Source organism: Numenius arquata, chromosome 2 (assembly GCF_964106895.1).
Source record: "Numenius arquata chromosome 2, bNumArq3.hap1.1, whole genome shotgun sequence".
Lineage (NCBI taxonomy): Eukaryota > Metazoa > Chordata > Aves > Charadriiformes > Scolopacidae > Numenius > Numenius arquata.
This window is the reverse complement of record NC_133577.1, coordinates 65547715-65568901: the sequence shown is the minus strand read 5'-3', so window position 1 is coordinate 65568901 and position 21187 is coordinate 65547715. Positions and strand designations below refer to the sequence as shown.

At 36.8% G+C, this 21187-nt stretch overlaps 1 protein-coding gene across 1 annotated transcript in view; it reads left to right on the top strand.

Moving 5' to 3' along the window:
- Positions 1–21187, top strand: part of ERC1 (ELKS/RAB6-interacting/CAST family member 1) — a 300150-nt gene that overhangs the window by 101547 nt on the left and 177416 nt on the right. The window contains exons 9-11 of the mRNA XM_074168034.1: positions 12062–12199; positions 13476–13616; positions 14720–14860. Of these exons, the coding sequence (XP_074024135.1) occupies positions 12062–12199; positions 13476–13616; positions 14720–14860 (420 nt within the window). The remainder of the gene's footprint in view (positions 1–12061; positions 12200–13475; positions 13617–14719; positions 14861–21187) is intronic.

Below are 21187 nucleotides of genomic sequence, written 5' to 3'. Positions count from 1 at the left end.
TAGATTATAATAAACAGGACATAATCACTTGTACTAATTTGTGAAATTCCCTTTTTTTCTCTTGGATACTTCGTACTTAGTTATTGAAAACAATTAATTGCCTGCTGGGCATTCTTGGCACTGTAGTGAAGAGTTTGAATTGTTTTATGTCATTAAGCCAGAAGTCAGAGACTTAGTACAGTTGTCCTAAGCGCAGACTTCTGCTGAAGAACATTATAAGATCTTTTTGCATTGAACATCAATAGAAGAAACATGAGACTTTCTATTCCTAAGGGTCTTTGTTCAGCGCATTTGTAGTTTTATGGCAAATTGTCTTCACGGACTCATGGAACAGTTGAGGTTGGAAGACAACTCTGGAGGTCATCTTGTCCACCCCCTCTACTCAAGCAGGGCTACCCAGAGTCAGTTGCCTAGGACTATGCCCAGACAGGTTTTGAATAGGGTTGCATAAGAAGCAATTTTATTAAACTTCAGAGCAGTGAAATCTGTGAGTGAATTTACTCATAGGTGCCTAACATGCACCTGAAGATTGTTTAGTAAATTATGTGGGACATCTAAATAGTGGAAGAGACAAAAGTTAAATTTGAAAAATTGATTTTACAGGAAACAAATTTTATGCCATAACAGTAATTTTTAGTACACAGTTATTGTTACCAATGCAGCAGCTGTGTTAGAGGAACTTACTTCATTCAAAAGAAATCTTTATGTCTGCCTATATTATAAATTAGAATTTGTAAATGGACAATATACTGCTTTATTTTTATTTATCACCATTTTGTGATACCACAATAAAAATAAAAACATCTGGATCATATGTAGCATATGTACCTATATTCCCAGATGTATTGTAATATTCTTTTAAAAAAATCAAATGTTGTTCTGATGTGTGCGAAAGATAGCAAGCCAGTTTCTTACGTTTAGATCTAATAATGTAAAGAACATTCTCTCAATTTATATTGATTTATTTAAGGAATCTTGCCTGTTACCTTTAGTAACTAAAATACTTGATTATTTTTTTTTCCTGAAGTAATGAATATCCGCTCCTCCTTTTAGATAAGTAGGTTCAAATGAAGAAGGAAAACAGGACTGTGAGGTTAACGATGTTAGTTCTGTCGTTCAGCTATTGTAGCTGGCTAATGTAGGGTTTTAAACTGATACATATTGCTGTAATTGTGTCACATAAGATTGATAGCAATAGGGAAGTTACAAGAAAACTCCATTGGAGTTTCTGGTATTATCTGTGCTCCAGTGTTGCAAAAAACTGAAATCATAATTCAGCAAATCTGTCATATACGGCAGGAATTTTTTTTTTTTTTTTTTTTAAGTATCCCTCAAAGAGGAGCAGTCATTTTAATATTATGTCCTCCTTGTGCCTTGAGATAACCTCTTGATTGGCAAGATGGAACATTACTCATAGGTAGCGGGACTGACAGACTCTGGTTTCTTGAAGGGATCTGGGAAAACAGCCAACTGTGGGGCCTCTTGGCTTCATTATAAACTATATGTGTAGTTTTTCTGGCAAGATAAAGCTAATAAGCTTTGTTGGTGTATTCACTGTCATACTAAACAAATACAAAGTTGCCTATGATTGAAGAGGCAGGAAAAGCAAGGGCGTATGCCACTTTTGAGGTTGCTTACATCAGTCTTCCTCACATGGCTTTTCATTGCTCTCTGGGTTGCAAGACTTCACAATTTCCAATGCTTTGGTCACCAGGCGTCCAGGCGTTTTCTGCCCCTGGGGGAATTGTCTGAGCTGTGTCTGGAACAGACATTAGTGATTGCATTAGCCAACTTAGGGATCTTCACTAGAACAAGAAAGGAGTAATTTTTCAGTTTAAATCGATAATTTCCTGGATTCAAGAGTGAATTTTGAATCAGCTAGACCAGACAGTCTTCTAAGCTGGGTCTCTGCACAATATTTATACAGTCATTAGGACTGTCATAAGGCATAAATATATAAATAGCTTTCAAGTCTGTGATTTCACTTATCCAAAGGATAAGAAAACTGGACAGTATAGAGTAGTGTCACCAGGAAAAACTAAGATCACCTTGTCCCAGAATAGCAGGCATTTGATAATTAGGATGCTCCTCTGTGTGATGAAGGGCTTACATACCTTCCGGCAAAGATGGGTGGAGGACAGTTTTAAATACAGAACTTCTAGATAAAGGAGGCCACTCTCTGTCCCATCCAGCTTTTATTTTCGGTAGAGATTGGAGTGTTGATTTCCCTAAAGCAATCTGTGGTATAAAATGGGAAAAATATAACCAAATTATGTAGTAACTTAATATATTGGGTTCTTAAATTTCTTAAACTCTTCTTTTTTTTTTTTTTTTTTTTTTTTTGAGCACAGGCCAGGAAATAATTTTATTTGAGAGTTTGCCATTTTGTCACCTATCACTGTGTGTTCTGAAGTAATACTGTAAGAGCAGTGATAGCTAGTTGCTGAAGAATACGCACACACACACTTGTGTTTAGTATTTACAGTATGACTTCCTAATCCCTTCCTATTCATCACTCCATATCCTTTCTAGGAGAATGAAACGGGACAATCACAGCTGACTGGGCATGTTTTACACTGAGATTAGAAGCATCCCTCCTTTCCAGAGCTGTCCCCTCTGGTTTAGGGCAGTTTTACCTTACAGTATTTCTTTGATCACTTTAATAAATCAATGATTTGGACAAAGTAATTCAGTGTCTGAATCCAAATCTCATTTACAATCTTTGTTCAATTTGTACAGCCTTCTGCTTGAGTGATCCTAAATGATAATGTAAATGGAGTTTAGTTTGCGGTGAGGATTTCCTTTATTGTCAGCATTAAATCCCATGTTCCTATCCTATCCATTGGTCTGCCTCAATGTTTGGTCTTTTCTGCTCCCTCATTTCCATTCTTGGGTATTGCAGTGCTGCGATGAGTTAAGCCTTTCCTTTCTTCGTGTCTTTTCGTGTCATCCTTTTTTCTGGAATGAGAGTGTGATACATAGCTCTGTTCTGGGTATGTGTCTGAGCAGGAATGTGTCAGTAGTTATAGCATCCTTAGTCTGTGTAGAATCAAAATAAAAATCTAAAGCAAGTCAGGAAAATAGCATCAGTATTCCTGAGTATATGAGATCAAGTTCCCATAGAATGAAGAATATTTGTTTCACAATAATAGTCAATGGAACACTGCACTCGGTTTATGCAAGTAAAGAAGTGTGATTCATAATATGGTAGTTTTTTCACTTGACACTTTTAAAACGTTATATAACCTCGTGAAGCTTGAGCTATTCTAAAAGCGATGTCACAACTTCTTTGTTTTCTTTCAGATCTAAGTTAGCACTTACTAGTTCCAATTTTTTCCCTTGTTTTATCTGTTTTCCACAGTGAGGTAGTTTTGGTTTTTCTTATTTTAAAAATTTTGGGAACCATCAATATGAAAATACTCCAAATTTATAGTATTTGTATTTTTTCTGTCATGAACTTTCCTAAATCAAATTTGTGCACATTTACTGTCAAATTCTTTACTGGGACTTGGAACAGGAGTGAGAAAATGTCCCCAAAATAGTTAGTTTTTTTAACCCATTTGTATTTGGTAGGTAGGTCTTAGGAGTAAAACTTTAGGAAGCATAGTCACAGAGATTGCTTCATAGTGTCAGGACACACCTGACAGGAGAATTAGCATGATGTTATTCTGCGTGATTAGGCCAGGATTTCAACAGAATTGATGTTATCCATAATTAGATTGTGAAATAAATTACCAGATTACTTCAATTGTGGTTCTCCGTATAACTGACATTTTAACATATATGAAATAAACGGGTAATCTATAAACTTAGTGTTTCACTGAAGAGGAGACTCTAACCAGATTTTTTTTTTTTTGCTGCTTATGATAGCAATATTCTGAGTTACTTGGGTGAGTTGAAAGTATTGCACTCAAGTTGGAGCCAACAAATTGTTTTAACAAACAACCCAGGTTATATCTTGTTGTTGGTGGATAATGGATGCATTCTTTTAGCTGATGAATACTACCAAAAACAAAGGGTCACCCAGTGAAGCTTTAAGATAAACCAGTGACAGTTTTTTCGTGGATTATGTAATTAAACATATGTACTTAACCAACTGGCTCACACACTGCCAAAACCAGGCTCTTATGAACAGCTTTTATAGTTTTGTTATTTGATTTGCATTTCACATAAAGTATTGTTCGTTGATATTAAAACCTGTATGCTTTGAGATATGAGCGGTATCAGTGTGTTGGAAAGAGTGCCTACCCCTGTTCCGCTCGCTTTAAACCACTTTCTTGTATTGGCCAGTGTCCATGATAGGATTTTATAATTCAAAGACTCTGCTTTTGACTAGGTTAGGCTATTGATATCATTGAACCTCCTCAGAATTTAGCAGTTTCTTAACTAAATTTAACTGGTTTACAGCTGTCTAAGGATGTGAGTCATTGCTAATACATAATTTTTTCTGGGCAAATGCTTTGGAACTGAGACAGTGCTTAAGAACGTATACATTGGCTCCTCTGAATATGTGGATTTCAGGTCATTTACCAACTCAAAAATCTTTAGTCTTGGGGTCTTAATTTTTTTTTTTTCCTTTGTGGGGGTTTTTTGGGTTTTTTTTTGCCCCTGACTTGAATTATGCTGGAGTCTCCTTAGAAGATTGTCAGGAAAATGCCTCTCAGTAACACTTTTCAGAAACAGCAAACTTCAGCAGTAGGATTGTGTTAGAGGGTTTGAAGGAAATTCAGGCTATTTACTAGCAGGACAGAAGGATTGCAAACGTGATAGTAATGTTCTGAGAATATGATTTGAAGCATCTGGTTTAAATATTTTTTGTTATAGGGAATACGACAGTACAGAAAAAATTCTTTACTCTTTGAGAGATACTGTAATTACAATTCAGTTTATGGTGACTGTCTTTCATTGCAGTCAGCAGACTAGTGCTACCAGAGAATGATTAGGTATGCAAGGGAAAGGAGGACAAAAGGAAACAAAGGGATGGAAATGTCCTTAGAGATTATTTATGTAAACATAGCTGAACTATTTTTCTGGCTCATATAAATCTACTTACAAAGCAACTTTGTATGAAAAAGCTCTGGAAAGAGAATAGTCTTTTGGATCAGTGTCAATTGTTTGTTGCTCCTTCAGCAAAGGTACAAAATAATTAACTGTCTATACAGGTTAAGTCATTTTTTGCTGTAGCAGCACTTCTCCCTGCATACCGCTCTTTTCTCAAGTCAACCGTATTGCCTAAGTGTTTGTGTGAAGGTAGGTCAAGAATAAAGCATTAATTGCATTCGGTGTCCAGCAATTCCTAGGTATTTTTTTTTTTAAGCTTTGTTTTCTCTGTGTGTGAGTTTCTTCCTTTTGAAGCAGGAGCAATGTGCCTGTCTGTGGTGCATACATTTACTTGATAATTAAGGTTTTATTTTAAGAAGAAATCACAAAAATAAATTCTTCGTGCTTTCAAAGTTGCATAGCAACAAAATGTTTTATTTGTAAAACTAAACACAGTAGAATTTCGTGCTAATTTCAAAGGCCTTTTTGCAGATTGGACATCATGAGAGTGAAAGTGACAAAAAGATTTTATCTTCTGAAAAAGCAGGCCACTTTTTTTTTTTTTAAGTGGGGGCTATTCTGAATTTTAACTGGACCTGATTAGTAGTAGATAAGTATGACTGTGTAAGATGTACCACTATGCTGGAGTTTCCCCATCTCAAATTCTCTATTTGCCTTGTCCTTCTCGATGCTCTCCCCACTCCCTCTAGCCTGGTTCTCTTTCTTAAGCCACCAGTGTGTTCGTCTGTAGCCCAAGGCCACTGAAAGAGTCCCCTGGTATAAGATTCTCCATACCAGTTAAAGGTGTTACAGAATCCCACTATGTTAGGTTCAGCAACATCAGAACATTTCCAAAGTGCACAATAATATTCCAATGTGATATTTCAAAGGCAGTTATGTTCTGACAGTTATGTTATGGTAAGCATTGAAGTAGAGCAGCAGTAAAAAGAAGAAAACTTTTTTGGGAGGAAAATAAAAGTTAATCCTGTCTTCACTGGGTAGCAAAATTAGTGTCAACTGAACAAATGTTTACTGCTTAACTGAACAGTTCACCATCTCTGCACTGAAGTGTTAACTGAGACTCGACAATTTAAAGTTCTTTAAGAAGAGAAGGAGAGACCACCACTGGTATCTTGCATTTTATAGTGACTTTAACTTACTTTACGCTTAACAAACTTTACCAAATTAACTGATATGCAAATGACTTGAAGATGATTTTAAGTATGATAATTCAAGAACAAGATTCTCTGAATGTGACTTGACAAGCGTTTTAACCATGTTTATATCAATTGATCGGATCATAAAGTAAAAAGAGCATAATGAAAGCAGCTGAACTTTGGAAGGAAGTGACTTGTGTTTGCCAAAATGTTACTGAAAAAAGGGAAATTGGTTTGATCTATACTGAACTTCAAAACAACTTAAAAATCTCACCCTTGCAGCAAGACATGGTATGCCTGGAGCTTCAGCATTCATTCAGCTTCAGTACATTGCCACTAGTCTTAGGAATTTAACTTTTAAAATTGATAGCAAGAGCACTGCTTTTAGTCTAATTGATTCAATACAGTAATATGATATTCACTCGTGTGACAGACCTTATTTCACTGGGGACTTTCAAAGCAACACCTGATATTGGAGGTTTAAATGGAGCCAACACATACCAAACGATCACATTTTGCTTCTATCCATGCAATGCTGGGCTGTACTTCCCCCTTCCCACCTTCCACCCAACCCCGGAATTTGCTAACACTAGACTAAATGTAGATTTTTGCAATTCATGGAGGACTGCTGCAGTGGTACTTTTGAAAGATTTGCAATAGAAAGACAGTTATAATGATGAGGTCTTCAGTGTGACATTTATAAAACTGGAGCTTAATCTTATAAACTGACCAGTAGTATCTACTTAGAGGCCTTCATTATGATCTCCAAAATATGACTTTCAGAAACACAGTAATATTTACAAACCCAGTAGTATAGCTTTCTTGAACAGTCTCTCAGGACTTAAGGTGACTTTTCATTAATATGTTTTAGGAACAAAATTTCTTGATTTCGGATCCATTTCAATTTTTTAGAGTAATCATCTTACCCCTTCTTCTGAAGCAACAATTTTTTTATGATGTCAGATACAACAACATGATCGTGTCATTTGTAACTATTACATTCTCATGCTGATTTTGATGCAAGCCCACCTTTCTCAGCTTCTCAAATGCTGTGAGATTCTAGCAAAATGAAGTATTCCTGCAGAATATTTATCATGGAATTAGTATTCTTACATTGAAGGGAGTGGCATGTCTCCAACTAGACAGAATTGTAGCTGCTCTGTCATCACATACCTTCTTACTCGCCCACTCTCTCTTCCGCAATGGTTTTTTTTGTCCTCATGTTAATATTCCCGACACGGACAAAATCATTCTGTGAGAATCCATCATCGCCTTGTAGTCATTGACCCTGGAGCTGACGTGACCAATAGTGCCTTTACAAAACTAAGGAAGAGCTGTTTGGAAAGCTCACAGCTTCTGTGAAGTTTTTGTTTATTTGGATGGCTATGCCATAGGAATAGAACAGAAAACATCCCAACCCATCTGATTATTTAGATCCTTTTTACAGTACTGCTCCCACCAGATGAAAGCTTGGATTGAAAAAGTGGGAGGCTTAGCAGTACCCTGAGATACTCTTTTATACATCTGCTCTGTAATACAATTAAGGGATACTATCAAGTGTTAAGTTGCTTATCTTCTGTATATTCAGTCTATATTGTGATGAAGATGTCTTCTTACCAATCAAAACAATCTCTTTGAGGAGCTGCACTGGGAGAGCCATGTGCAGAGCATAAGTATTGTCACCTGTTTGTAGGAAAATGTACAGGGAAATATTTGTCTGCAGGTAAGTAATACAACTAGTTAACTACATACCGGAGATATAGACAAACAGTGGAATATGCAGTGAACTTTCTCTAGTTGGAAAACATTTTGAATTAAAATAGATATTTTGCATTTTTAAAATATTTCCAAACTTTATTGCATCTTCATATTTCTAACAGGGTTGTTTCACTTTTTTCTTATTGTCTCATAATGAACTAAGTTAAAGGGCTTTTACCACTTTGAATTTTTTTCTTTCACCACTTTATTCCTTTAAGAAGTTGAACACTAGCAAGAAGAAAATTGAAAGTGGAAAATGAAATATAAATGGAGTTAACTCTGTTACAATCCAGGTGATGAAAAAAGTTATCATTGCAAAGTGTCGATCTTTGATTAAAAACATATATTTTGAAGGAGAAAAAGAATTTCTTTTCAAGTTACAGTTGGGGGGAGGAGGGGAATACAGATTGAACGACCGGTTCACAAAGCCACTTCATTTATTCTAATTCAGGAGTCACTGGTGCAACAGAAATTGCTTTCCAAGTGTTCAATTTACACATACCTTACGGTTAACAATGGTTCTACAGAAGGATTTCTTCGTTGAAGCATGACACAAAGGATCTTCTAGTAACTTCTAACTAGAAGAATTTGGGAATCTAGTGGCCTTGATAGGTATTAAAGTAGATGTGTCTTGTTTAAATCCATGGGCTGTTTTTAATTGGAATTTGCTTGGGGTTTTCAGTGAGATTTGTACTTGCAGAAAGTAGAATGCTTCTTTGCCTTTGGAACAGAATGCCAGAGGAAACTTCTCTTGCCTCTTCTCCTGTGCTTCAGGGCTGGAAGGCAAAATAATTAGTTCCACACAACTAGGAATAAATCATCCAGGTTGAAACATGATAGTGCCTGACAACTGGTAAAAGATTTCAGTAAATCGTTATTGATGAGGAAATTGGTATGCAGACCAGATGATTCCAGTGTATGTATGTGTACCTTTACAGTAAGGTTAGTGTTGCTAACTTTTCCATAGATTGCTGTCTTTACTCTTCAAAATAAGTATTTATGGCAAGAATAAAGATTGTTAATAATCTGATAATAGTATATATTTTTTATTTTTCCTTTCTAGAAATTTTGTACAGTAATTTATATTCCTTAGGTTGGTAGAACATTTTTAGAGGAAATGTGTCATTTTCTAGACATTTGAAGACTAAACAGTGCTGATTCAATCCTTGTCCCTTTATGTTTTCCAGAGGGCTTGGAGATTCCATTGCAATTTATTTCATCTTTTGCTGGGGAGAAAAGCAAGACCCTGTTTGGTTATCTGTTTTATTTCTATCCATTAGTTAAGAATTTGTTCAGAATTACTTTCTTTATGGAGTTGGGTAGGAAAAAAAGATGGTAAAACAAATACGACACATTATGTATTCTTTTTGAAAAGGTTTCTTAAACTACTTGCAAGGGACATAATAGCAAAATTCTTCATTAAATAATTATATGGCAAAGTATAGATTAGTTTTTGCTTTCTTCTTCAGATTACATAATTTTGGGCAACCTGTAGTTTAGTTATTATTTGTCACAGTAGTGCAGGTTTGGGAGAAAAATGGAATAAAAGCAATTATTTTATTGTTGATCGTGATTTCTTAAGGGAATTTTGCATCTGTTATTATACAAATGTTTCAATTTTGACACATTGTACCAGTTCCAGTTTTATGTAGTTTAAAGGCATGTCTTTGTTTGGGGACTATCAGTTATCTGACCCTGCAAAAGGCACAGCTTTGGGTACTTTTGGGTGGTTTTTTTTTTTGTAGTTCCTTGCAATTAGTGTGACTTCGAACATTTCAATGTACTTGCTGCTTCCTGGAGGATAACGAAAATAATCATTCATGACTCCATACTGTAAAGCATGCATGTAGACTGAAAGAATAGATAGGTTCATGCTTTTTATCCACTACTTTTTTTTTATTTTATATACAGCAGGGTGCAGTTGTAATGGGAAGATGCAGCAGTCGTACATAGTACTGTCGTGCAGCTGTCATCTTACTCTGGTCACAGTAAACAGTGTTACTGAAACATGAAAATGCACGCTGCGCTTGTGCAAATGCTTGTGCTGCCTTGACAAGCATCTTAATAGATGCTGAAGCTGAAGTATTTAGCTGTCTCTTGTGTACGGTTTGCTCACAGCAGAAAGTCACCCTGCACTATCCCCTCTTCAGCCAGCTGGAGCCTTTGCGAGAGCATTTCGCCTCCAGAAGTAAACACGAGTCTAAGAATAGCTCAGACTTCTTTGTAGTATATTTTCATGGTCGGCTGTCTAAACAGCCAGCCTGTCTAGACAGCTGACAACACTGAAAGCTCCTAAGGTCAAAAGCAGCCACGTAGGCTGTTCTTGGGGATTTTACCTCCTCGGGAGCTGTACATGTGAGCGCCAGGAGAACTTTGCAGTCAGAACTAGTAGGGTTCTTTCTGAAGCTCCATGGGCTACAAGCATATGCTAATAAGGCATTAAATAAGAGAGTATAAAGAAGGGATTTTCAGTTCTTACAGTTATTTCTAACTCGCGTGATATGTCACCAGTTATGGTCTTTTGATGCTCTTTAAAACTTGTTTTGCAGTGTCATTTGTGTTGTGCTCAGATTTGAATTTTAAGCATAATTTGGAGGCCTAATACTTTTTTGTAGTAGAAATTAATGACAAAGATAAGCCAGACCCAATTTTGGTCCATTCCTTAAATAAACAACAACAAAAAACCTCAACACAGTTCTTCTGCTATCACTAGCACATAGGTTGTGTACAAAGGTGGATCATAAGTTTACATGTGCTTGCTTAAGAGAAATAAAAAAAAATGATATGGAGAATCTTATACCAGGAGACTACTTCCATGGCCTTCGGTTATGGAGGAACATTAGCAAGGGATATCCTGAATTAGGCTGTTCTTCCTCCTAGCTTCCATTTGTAACACATCTAACATTGTTTGTGACTAATGCTCAGCCTCCTGCAACACCGTTTACATTTATCATTACGAATCTAGACCATTTTCTAAAACTATGTTCCAGAGGTAATTTTAATAGAGATAGCAAAATAGTTGTGGATGTGCCAACTAGGCATTTGCTCTGGAATCACAGCAGCTCACTTCTTCCAGGGTTGAAGAGTAAAACCTGGGGATAGTTGCTGTATTTCTGCTAAGCGAGGAGCTGCTAACTGCAGTTTGACAGGTGAAGCAAAAAGGCTAATAATGGTTTCAGAAAGTTTACTAAATACTGGACTGGATAGCCTTTGGGGTTGTCTTGTTAAGTTATATCTTACAAATGTCTTTTAAAAGAATATCTTGCTACAAGTGTTTTGAGCTGGGTACCTTACATGCCACATGTTGTTCACCAGTTTATGATGTACGTTTGCTGATGCAAGAAGAGCTTGTCAGAAGCAACAGCAAAAAGGAAGCAACTGAGAAATCTTTACCCAGTTTAATCCTTTGCTGATAAATTTGTTTTCAATGGGTTGTCATAATGATAATGTGTCCGTTCCTTATGATGTGTATGTTTGCATAAAATGGGTTTAGCATTAGGTCTTCTCAGTCTGTCAAAAGATGTATTCAGAACTCATAAATTGATCAAATTCTACAACTGCAGAAAAGAAGGCTGGTGTATTTTCTGCCCAGGGAATGACGCTTTGTGTTAGTCCATCATGTAACAAAGCACCATGTAAGATGAAGAAGCAACGTGCCAGTACAGTAAAGAATATGACAGTACCAAAGGAAATACTTAAAATAATACTTCTTCACAACTTCTTAATTATCAAGGGCCTTTTTGGTTTACATATGCAGTAATGTTTTTCTCGGCTTTTTTCCTTTCATATTGTTAATACATCGATTGTCCTTCGGTCATACAGTGCCCAGCATCCTCGGAAATTAGGAATAATACCCTTTCTTTATGTTGATCTTGTAAATATTATTTAGACTTTATTGGTCTGAATTCTTTCATGATCATTGGAAAGGTTACTGATTCCTTGTTAATGTTTGATGGTTTTGGTTGCATTGCTTGATGTTTTGGTGTAGGATGTAGGTGCTTTCTTCCTTTGCTTTAAGAATATTTTAAAGAGTTTGATATACTCCTGAGATGATTTTTGGATGGGTTTGCTTGCTATTTTCTTAAAATGTACTGCTTTTCTTTAAGATTGAAAATCTTCAAGAACAGTTAAGAGACAAGGAGAAGCAAATGAGCAGCTTAAAGGATCGAGTGAAATCCTTGCAGGCTGACACCACAAATACTGACACTGCCTTGACCACGCTGGAAGAAGCACTGGCAGAAAAAGTGAGTATGGAAAACCGAAGTCCCTTCCTTCGAAAGGCCCTTCTACTAAAGTCGGTTTTTCCGTGTGTTTCCTGGGCTCTGCCTACAAGACGTCTTTAACGCGATGCCGGAATGACATCCTTTGTCCCCGGCAGCTGAGGAGGGATGAGGGGAGCGGGGGTCGCTGCCGAGCCGCGTCCCTCGCTAGAGGGCGCCGGAGGATGCGCGGAGCGCAGCCGGACTGGCTCCCGGAGCCAGCGGAGGGCACCGCCGCTGCGCACTGGGGAAGGAGGGCATGAGATAAGACCCTGAGCCACAAGCTCTAGTCATTGTCGTCTCTTCACATGGTGCATTTTTGGTATGATTGTGGGATGCCTTATAATTTCAGCGTGGATTCTTCTGCCTTTTTTTTTTTTCTTTTAAGTCTGTCTAATATCTTATTCTGTTTTATCATCTCTGCTCGGATACTTTAATAAGAAATTTATAAATTTATTTTTAAAGTTTTGCTGCATGAAGTTGAGTTTTAGTTCCCAATATTAGAATTAAAATGAATAATTGTCCTGATATAGCTGTATATCAGTCTCACTTTATTTGCAGCTTTATTGTTCTCATTGTATTTTTTTAATGCTTGCCCAATTCTCAGGATATAGCAGACCGAGGGAACAGCCTTGTCTATTTTTTTTTGGTTGGACAACTTTTTGGAATTACTGTGTATTTTTTCTTGATTTCTGGAGAACCAAGGTTCCAGCTCCTTTAGTCTGTCAGATTCTATAAATATAAAGTTATGGTAAAGCTTTCTCTGAGGTTGGGGAATTCGCTTGCATCCCTTCAGCTTCCAAGATAACCAAAGCTCCATTGATATCTGGTGTACAGAAAAGTTGTTGTGTTTTCTTCCTGCACATTGATCTTGGTGTCACATAGGCATTACACCCCTTCCTCTCTGAAGGGAACTTAACTGTACATTTTGTAAAAATAAGGTTTAAATAAGGAAGTAATATGTAAAGTGTCCTGGTCTTGGTTAATTTTTATTATCAGAACCAGTAAAATTGTGTTGCATTGTAACAGTGGTGTGAACTTTCAGAGATACAGAAAGCCTGGTATTTCTTAGCAATGAATCCATAGATTTCTCAAGTTTCCTCCTTCTTGAGGACCTGTTTTACAACCGTAAAGAAAAGAAAATGGCAATATCCTACAGTCCTCCTCCTTTTTGTCTTCAGTGTGTAAGAAGTGTTATGATAAGAAGTCTCAGAAGTTGAACTAAGAGGGATTTTCTTCACAGAGTGCTTTCTTTTGTCAGGAAAGGACCATTGAGCGCTTAAAGGAGACACGTGACAGAGATGAACGAGAAAAACAGGAAGAGATCGACAACTATAAAAAAGACATTAAGGACCTGAAAGAGAAAGTCAGCATTTTGCAAGGAGATCTCACAGAGAAAGAGGTTGACCAGCAGAATGAACCTGTTGTGTTCGAATTTTGTTTGCTGTATTTGTATGTGTTATATTTTAGACAAAGAGAACTGTTCCTTCATAGTAATGGTCCTTTGACAAGTTTCTCTAGGAAAATATACCGTTTGAGAATTTTTCAAGGCATAAATATTTTGGAACCCCCTTTTCACGGAAAGCACACAGTCCCCCTATTTGCAGCAGTTAATCGTGTTAGTAGGGAATGACCAATAGTCAATGACAGCATTTACTGGAGCTGTGCCTATAGACAACTGAAGGCAGAGGACAAGCTTGTTCCTCTCTAAACATAGGGAGGAAAGGACAGAGGTTGATCAAAGCTGTGGGTGCCAAAAGCAGGCGGGTAATGTTTATTCTTTTATGCAAACAATACAGCTAGTTCTTTTGACTCTGAAGAGTCCTTTTTTGATAATGAAGTTGGTTGTTGGTAATGAACCAGTTGGCTAGACAAAATAACCTAATTATGTTAGAGAAATATAGATGTTCTCTTTTCTTCTCTTGGAATTGTAACATTTAAGTCTACTTACAATCTTTTTTCAAAACTCAAAGTAAAACAATACAAAAAATACGCATCCAGGAAGTGCTAAGATTTTGTCTGTGTGGAAGTCAACATTTGACAGGAAAAAACCCAACCCAAAAGTTGAGATATCTTTTGGAGATAGGTAGCATGAATCGGTTTCACCTCATAGCAGCTGTGTACAGAAAAGCTTTGAACACTATTGGTTTTAGATACCATGACCAAACCTGCTAATCACATATGATTTTTAAATATTATTTTAATTAAAACTATTTTTTCTTAAACATGACTGTCACTGAAGCAATAGTTCCAGTTAACAGAATCTTCCATCTTTAAAAATTATTTTAAAATTAACTTAAACAAGGTTTTATTTTGATCCTGAAAACCTGAATTAAATCAAGCTGTCTTAAGTCAGTGACATGAACATCCTGACACAATATGTTTTTCTAAGTTGGATCCTGAACATAGTGTGAAGTGGTAGGAAGAAAATAAAGACAAAAAAGAAACTAGCTATTTCACATAAAGAGCACTTACTTGATAATTATTTTACATCTTTTATTTTAGACGTCCTTACTGGATCTGAAGGAACATGCTTCATCCTTAGCTTCGTCAGGATTGAAGAAAGATTCAAGACTCAAGACGCTGGAAATTGCATTGGAACAGAAAAAGGAAGAATGTTTGAAGATGGAAACTCAATTGAAGAAGGTAATCTTACTTCATAGTTAATATATGTGGTGTAAACATTCAGCATTAGACAAATTGGCCATGCCTACACAGAAGACTTTGGGTCTTAAGTTTTACTTCTATGAATTGCTTTTCAGTAAGTACTGTGAAGTTGTGTCTGTGTAAACCATATTATAAGCTAAGCGCATCAGAAAGTGACTTTCAGACACTGAAGTCCAAATTTTGGACTTCATTTACATGTAATAACAGTGCTGTTGATTTTTTGATTTTTTGATATTTTTTTTTAAAAGAACAGGTACTAGGAATTAAGGATTTAGTCTGCTTTGGTACAGTTTGCAGCAGTAATTGTACCATTAAACTGGTGTAACACCTAAACATTTCACATATCAATTATCAATGCACGTAGGTGTTAGTGTGATAAATTCAGATGCATGATTGGCCTGGCCCATCAGAATGCATAGACACAAATGAAAAGAATATATCACCAGTGAAGTGTGTGATCTTTTCTTTTAATCTCATTGCCAGTCACAGCTGATACGTTGGTAGGAGTTCGCTGTTCAGAAGAATATTCTATTACAAGCAAGCTAATTAATTTGAACAGAATCTTTGGGTTATGTTTGCATTGCAAGCCTTCTTTATTTCAGCTGTGAATAGCATAAATACTGCACTGTTTAGAGAAACTGATTTGATTTTAACTTTTTTATTTTAAAAAAAGCAGGTGATGAAGAAGCACAAAACACACTAACTGAAATAGTGATAACACTTCTATTTTTAAAATTAGAACAAGACAAAAGGCAACACAGTTTTTTTAAGACATTTAAGTCTTGGGTTATGGATTTCTAGCTGTTTCTTTACATCTACGCAGGAAAAGGAGTGTCTGTGCTATAGTTTGGAACTCTGTCCTAGTTCCTCAAATGAACGTGAGATTGAATTTTGAGTCATCAGCTAAGACTCATTTAAGATTTCTGTTGTGTGGATGTTAATGCACATGAAAATTCTGTGTAAGTGAAACTCCACATATGCATATATAGACCCATGTTTGCCCTTTTTAATTCTGTTGCACAAAATAAACAGTTCTGTTATTCAGCATCAACAAAGCGCAATATCAGGAAAAGATAGTTGTGCACATTTAATCAGTGTCACAGGCTGTTTTCAGTGTACCACACAGTGGGTATTTCAGAAGTCCTGAAGGACCCTTTCATTTGAATTCTCTGTCATGAATTGCAATTTCACCCTTTGTCAGTGTGTTACTGATAATGAGTTGAGGGATATATTGTAGCTAAGATTTGCCAGAGATTTTTTTAGCAATTGGATGATGGTATTAGTTTGTAGGTAGACAGCTGCAGTGGACAACGTTGATACAATTACTTAAAAAAAAAAAAAAGTAATTACTTGGGAGAGCGCATAACAAATAGTTGAAAAAACAGTTTTGGAAATTCAATTATTTAGGGAATATGTCTGTATATTTAGCATGTGTAAATGTACCGCTTTTCACTGCTTCCCCTGAGATTGCTTTCCTCACTATAAGCAGTGAGCATATCAGTAATATAAGCAGGTGTGGAGGTCAACCAAATCTGATGAAGCACTGCTAGCTAAAAGGTGAACATGCACTTAATTTGCACTGTGATGACAGCTCTTTGTTATAATTCCTTTAGGCCTACCTCTGCTCATTCCGTTTTAGAGAGGATTGCGCTTAATAGCTGGCATCCAGGAACATTACATAAGGGCACTGAGCCAGTTCATAAGACCATATATTTTTATAATCTAATCTCTTTTTTTTTTTTTACCCCAGTAAATAATTAAGAGGGTGAATTATTCTCCTGTGATCCTTCTCCTGAGGGTTAAAATGGGAAAATAGCTCAAATGTAAAGAGCACTATTAACTGTACAGAATAGTTATTGGACAAATAACTGTATTCTTAATTTGGTTCTGAGAAAAATAAAGAATATAAAATCATTGTATTGTAAACACAAACAGATCTGCATCTTCCCATCCAAAGAAGCTACCTAACCTCATACAGTCAGGATGGTTTCAGTTCTACAAGCAAAAAAAATTGAGAGTCTGCCATTACCTACGTACACTATAAAGCCCTTTCATGATACTGTGGAAATCTGCTCCTCTGCTTCAGGCATTATTGCTTACTTAGGGCATTTGGACAATTGTTTCAGAGACCCTAAAGTACCCTCTCAAAAGTCCTACTGAGACAAAACCATCAATACCTTGTTCCTTTTCTAAATACTGTGTCATGTTGGGCTACTGCATTCTTCTTATTCAGGGGAAAATTCAAATTCAATGGAAAGATTTTTTTGGTGATAAGAAGTCAGTCCACAACAGTTTTTTTATAAAGGAATCAAAGCTCTAGGACCCAACTATGCTTTCATGTCATCAGCCGTGCATTTGCTTTCCTTAAGCTGTATGAGAGCCCACTTCTACCACTGAGCCTCCTTGCTTTCTAGAACCAAGTTACAGTTGCTCTTAGTCACTCAAGAAAATATAGTTAGTGACCACTTGAGTATATTTTATACTTACGAGTAAGTTTAGATATTTCTTTAATAACCTTTTCTCCAGCAGTTTTTAATTTGCCAATATTTTTTTATCGCTTGCGGAAAAGTAGAAAAATGTATTTTTAAAAGCCTTTCTCTCTTTAAATTCATTGCATATTTATTCAGGCAGTTTGACATTTTCAAGGTGGATTAGTTTCTTGTCATCCTTGAAACAACCTCCACTCTGTGGTGAGACCCCACCTGGTCGGGAGAGTCTGTGTTCAGCTCTGGGGCCCCCACCATAAGAAGGACATGGACCCGTTGGTGCAAGTCTAGAGGAGGACGACAAAACGATCAGAGAGGGCTGGAGCACCTCTCTCATGAAGACAGGCTGAGAGAGTTGGGGTTGTTCAGCCTGGAGAAGAGAAGGCTTTGGGAGATCTTGTTATGGCCTTTCAGTACTTAAAAGGGGCTTATAAGAAAGCTAGGGACAAACTTTTTAGCAGGGCCTGTTGTGATAGACAAAGGGTAATGGTTTTAAACTAAAAGAGAGTAGATTTAGGCTAGATATAAGGAAGAAAATTTTTACAGTGACGGTGGTGAAACACTGGACCGGGCTGCCCAGACAGTTGGTAGGTGCCCCTTCACTGGAAACATTCACAGTCAGGTTGGACGGGGCTCTGAGCAACCTGATCTAGTTGAAGATGTCCTTGTTTATTGCAGGTGGGTTGGACTAGATGACCTTTAAAGGTTGTTTCTAACCCAAACTCTTCTATGATTCTATGATTAATTATGATAGATAATCCGGCTCCAATTTGAAGCTTCTAAAAACTCAGTTTACACATCTGCATTGTTAACTGCTGCAAATAACTGTCACAATTAGCCTTAAAACTAATGGCTATGTAAGAGCATTCATTAAAAATTAATTAGATGTTTATTATGTTGAGTTCTATTACATTATCTTAGTGCTGTTTTGCATAAGACACATGCAGGATGAACTTTTTTGTGTAACTCTTAACAGCAAACAGCAAAAACCTTTTCCTTTTAGGTCATTTCCCTTATGGTTTGAGCAGAGATGTGTCTAACTTCAATCTTGTTTCCCTTGCCTCTTATTTCCACTGAGCAGTTTGAGTACTTTCATTTAAATCTATTAGCCTTCGAAGTTAAGAAGCTGACAAAAGAGACTGAATTGGACTATGTTAAGCCATTAGATTAGAAGGATTTGGGCAGTCCTTGGGAAAAAACTCTTGCTAATCTCTAGACAGTGAGCCTTTGAGAAATCACAAACAGTGCGAGCTTCCACTTTTCCTGTAAAAGGTATTTAACTTTACACTTAAATGAAATCTTATTAACCAAGTGGAGTGCAGAGGTGCTGAAAAGTTGCTGATATTATTTTTCTTTCCATGTAAGCAGCCTCCAGTGTCTGACTCTGGGTGTCCACTCCTCATTGTTACTGTTCCTTTTCTTGCTAAAGACTGTTTTATATTGATCCCTGTCTCAGCAAATAGAGCTGCAGTGTTTTTCGTGTTAGGCGTTTTGTTTTTTTAATAATGATATGATGGTTATGCAAATCTATATGCTTAATGTTCTCATTATTCTGCTGTCATCGCTTCTATGCTCAATTGTCAGCCTGCTGCCAGCAGGAGATACAATGGGAGATTCCGAATGCTGAAAGTAAGCCATAAATCCATGTTGAGTTTGCATGGCCCGGTGTCCTGCCTTAAATAGTCTCTTTTTTTGCTGAGATGGAATCATTAGAGGGAAATCACACACAGGGGGTTCTCTCTCCGTTTTCTGTGAAGTGGTTTTATGCTCTGTGGCTTTTTTTTTTTTTCCTTAGGAAAATCTTTTTTCTTCAAACTTCTATTTTAATGTAATAGTTTTATAGTGAAAAACTTTTCTTCTAGTTGTTTTTCTTCAGGACACACTCTTCCTAGCTTTTCCTGTCTTGTCTTTCCCAAACAATATGCTTCATTTCATTTTGTTTTTCTAATCTGGGAGAGACCAACTAATATCAGAATTTGTTCCAGCAAAGATGAGTGGATATTTGTCTGTCTTCATTTCCAGCACATAGTTTTTCTCCCTGTAGATATTTTCCTTATTTGAAAGGGATCAAGGTTAGAGAAAAGAAAGAGTCCAAAACCGTATGTTAACAAACTTCCCCTTGGTGCAGTTCTAGGAACTTTTCATCATAGAATGTTAGCAGTGATTCCCTGCCAGGAAAATACCGCTAGATTCAACAAGCTCGCTCAGAGGATGCTTTTTTTCTGCTGTGGTGTTCTTCTTTCAAGTTCAGGAGGATAGTGGCTTTCAAAAGACAGAAAAAAAAAAAAAAAAAAAAAAAAAAAAGACTGAATGAAGTGTTGATCCAAACTGTTTCCCAAGATCTAGCTCGGTTAGTGTAATACAAGCTCTGGTGCTTTTTATTTTTGTGAACATGGATTTCCTGCCACAACTGAAAATATTACCAGTAATATTGGTAGATGCGATAGAAATACATTTTTTTTTTTTGTTCTCAGCTGATGATTTGTTTTTTCAAAGAAGTGACGATAAATGATGTATTCAGCATAGCAACTGTTTTGGTTTAATCCCAGCCAGCACCTAGAACCACACAGCCGCTCACTCACACCACTTGCGATGGGGGAGAGAATCAGAAGAGTAAAAGTGAGGACAAATTCATGAGTTGAGATAAAGACAGTTTAATAGGTAAAGCAAAAGCCTCACATGCAAACAAAGCAAAACAAGGAATTCATTCGCTGCTTCCCATCGGCAGGCAGGTGTTCAGCCATCTCCAAGAAAAACAGGGCTCCATCTGCATAACGGTAACTTGGGAAGATAAACGCTATCACTCTGAATGCCCCCCCTTCCTTCTTCCCACAGCTTTATATGCTGAACCATATATCCTATGCTATGGAGTCTTCCTTTGGTCGGTTGGGGTCAGCTGTCCCGACTGTGTCCCCTCCCAGCTTCTTGTGCACACCCAACCTACTTGCTGGCTCAGTGATAGGAAGAGCAGAAAAGTCTTTGACTGCCTAGCAACAACTAAAAACATCATGCACTATCAAAAGTATTTCTCATCCCAAATCCAAAAACGTAGCACTACACCAATTGCTAGTAAAAGAGTTAACTCTATCCCAAATGAAACCACAACATCAACCTAGGAAGAAAAATGATACCAGGGAAATCGGGATGTCTTGTAAAAATAAAAGTAAAAAGCCAGCAATTGTGTTCAGCATTCAGATAGTGCCTGTCACTGAATTAGTTTTCTGTACCATTTAGCTGTCTAGTAATTAATATAAGTGAAGCACTAGAAGTCCTCCTCAAACTGTAAAACTGTCACGTGTAAACCCAAACACAGGGCTATGTTAAGTATTTAAGGACTGGACAAAACTGTTAAACTGAGAAATCAAGTTTGGAACTTGCACGAGGGTAACTCTCCATGTTTCTTATGTTTCAAAAGCTCGTTAGTAGTATATGGTAAAACCACAAATTAAGTTCTGTCATCTTAGTAAATTAATGTTGCAGCTATTATTTTAATTTCTTTTCTTGTTGCATCTTTTCTTTTTCTCTCCCACACTGTTCCTATCCCAAATTTTCCCCATCTTGTCTTATCTCCTTTCTCCCTTTAGCATCCTGAAGTTTTATTGAGTCATCCATCCAGGCCAGTAAGTTCCCCTGGCAAACTGAGAGGCTATTGCCAACCCCATTTAACTTTCTGTGTTGCATGTGTATTCACCCGTGCTTTTATATTTGGGCCAACACAGAGTATATTGGTGAATTACTTTGGTATAGTAATATACTTAAGTATATTAAGTATATGGTACTTAAATACCATCTATACTAGGTATAGATGGTATGGATACAA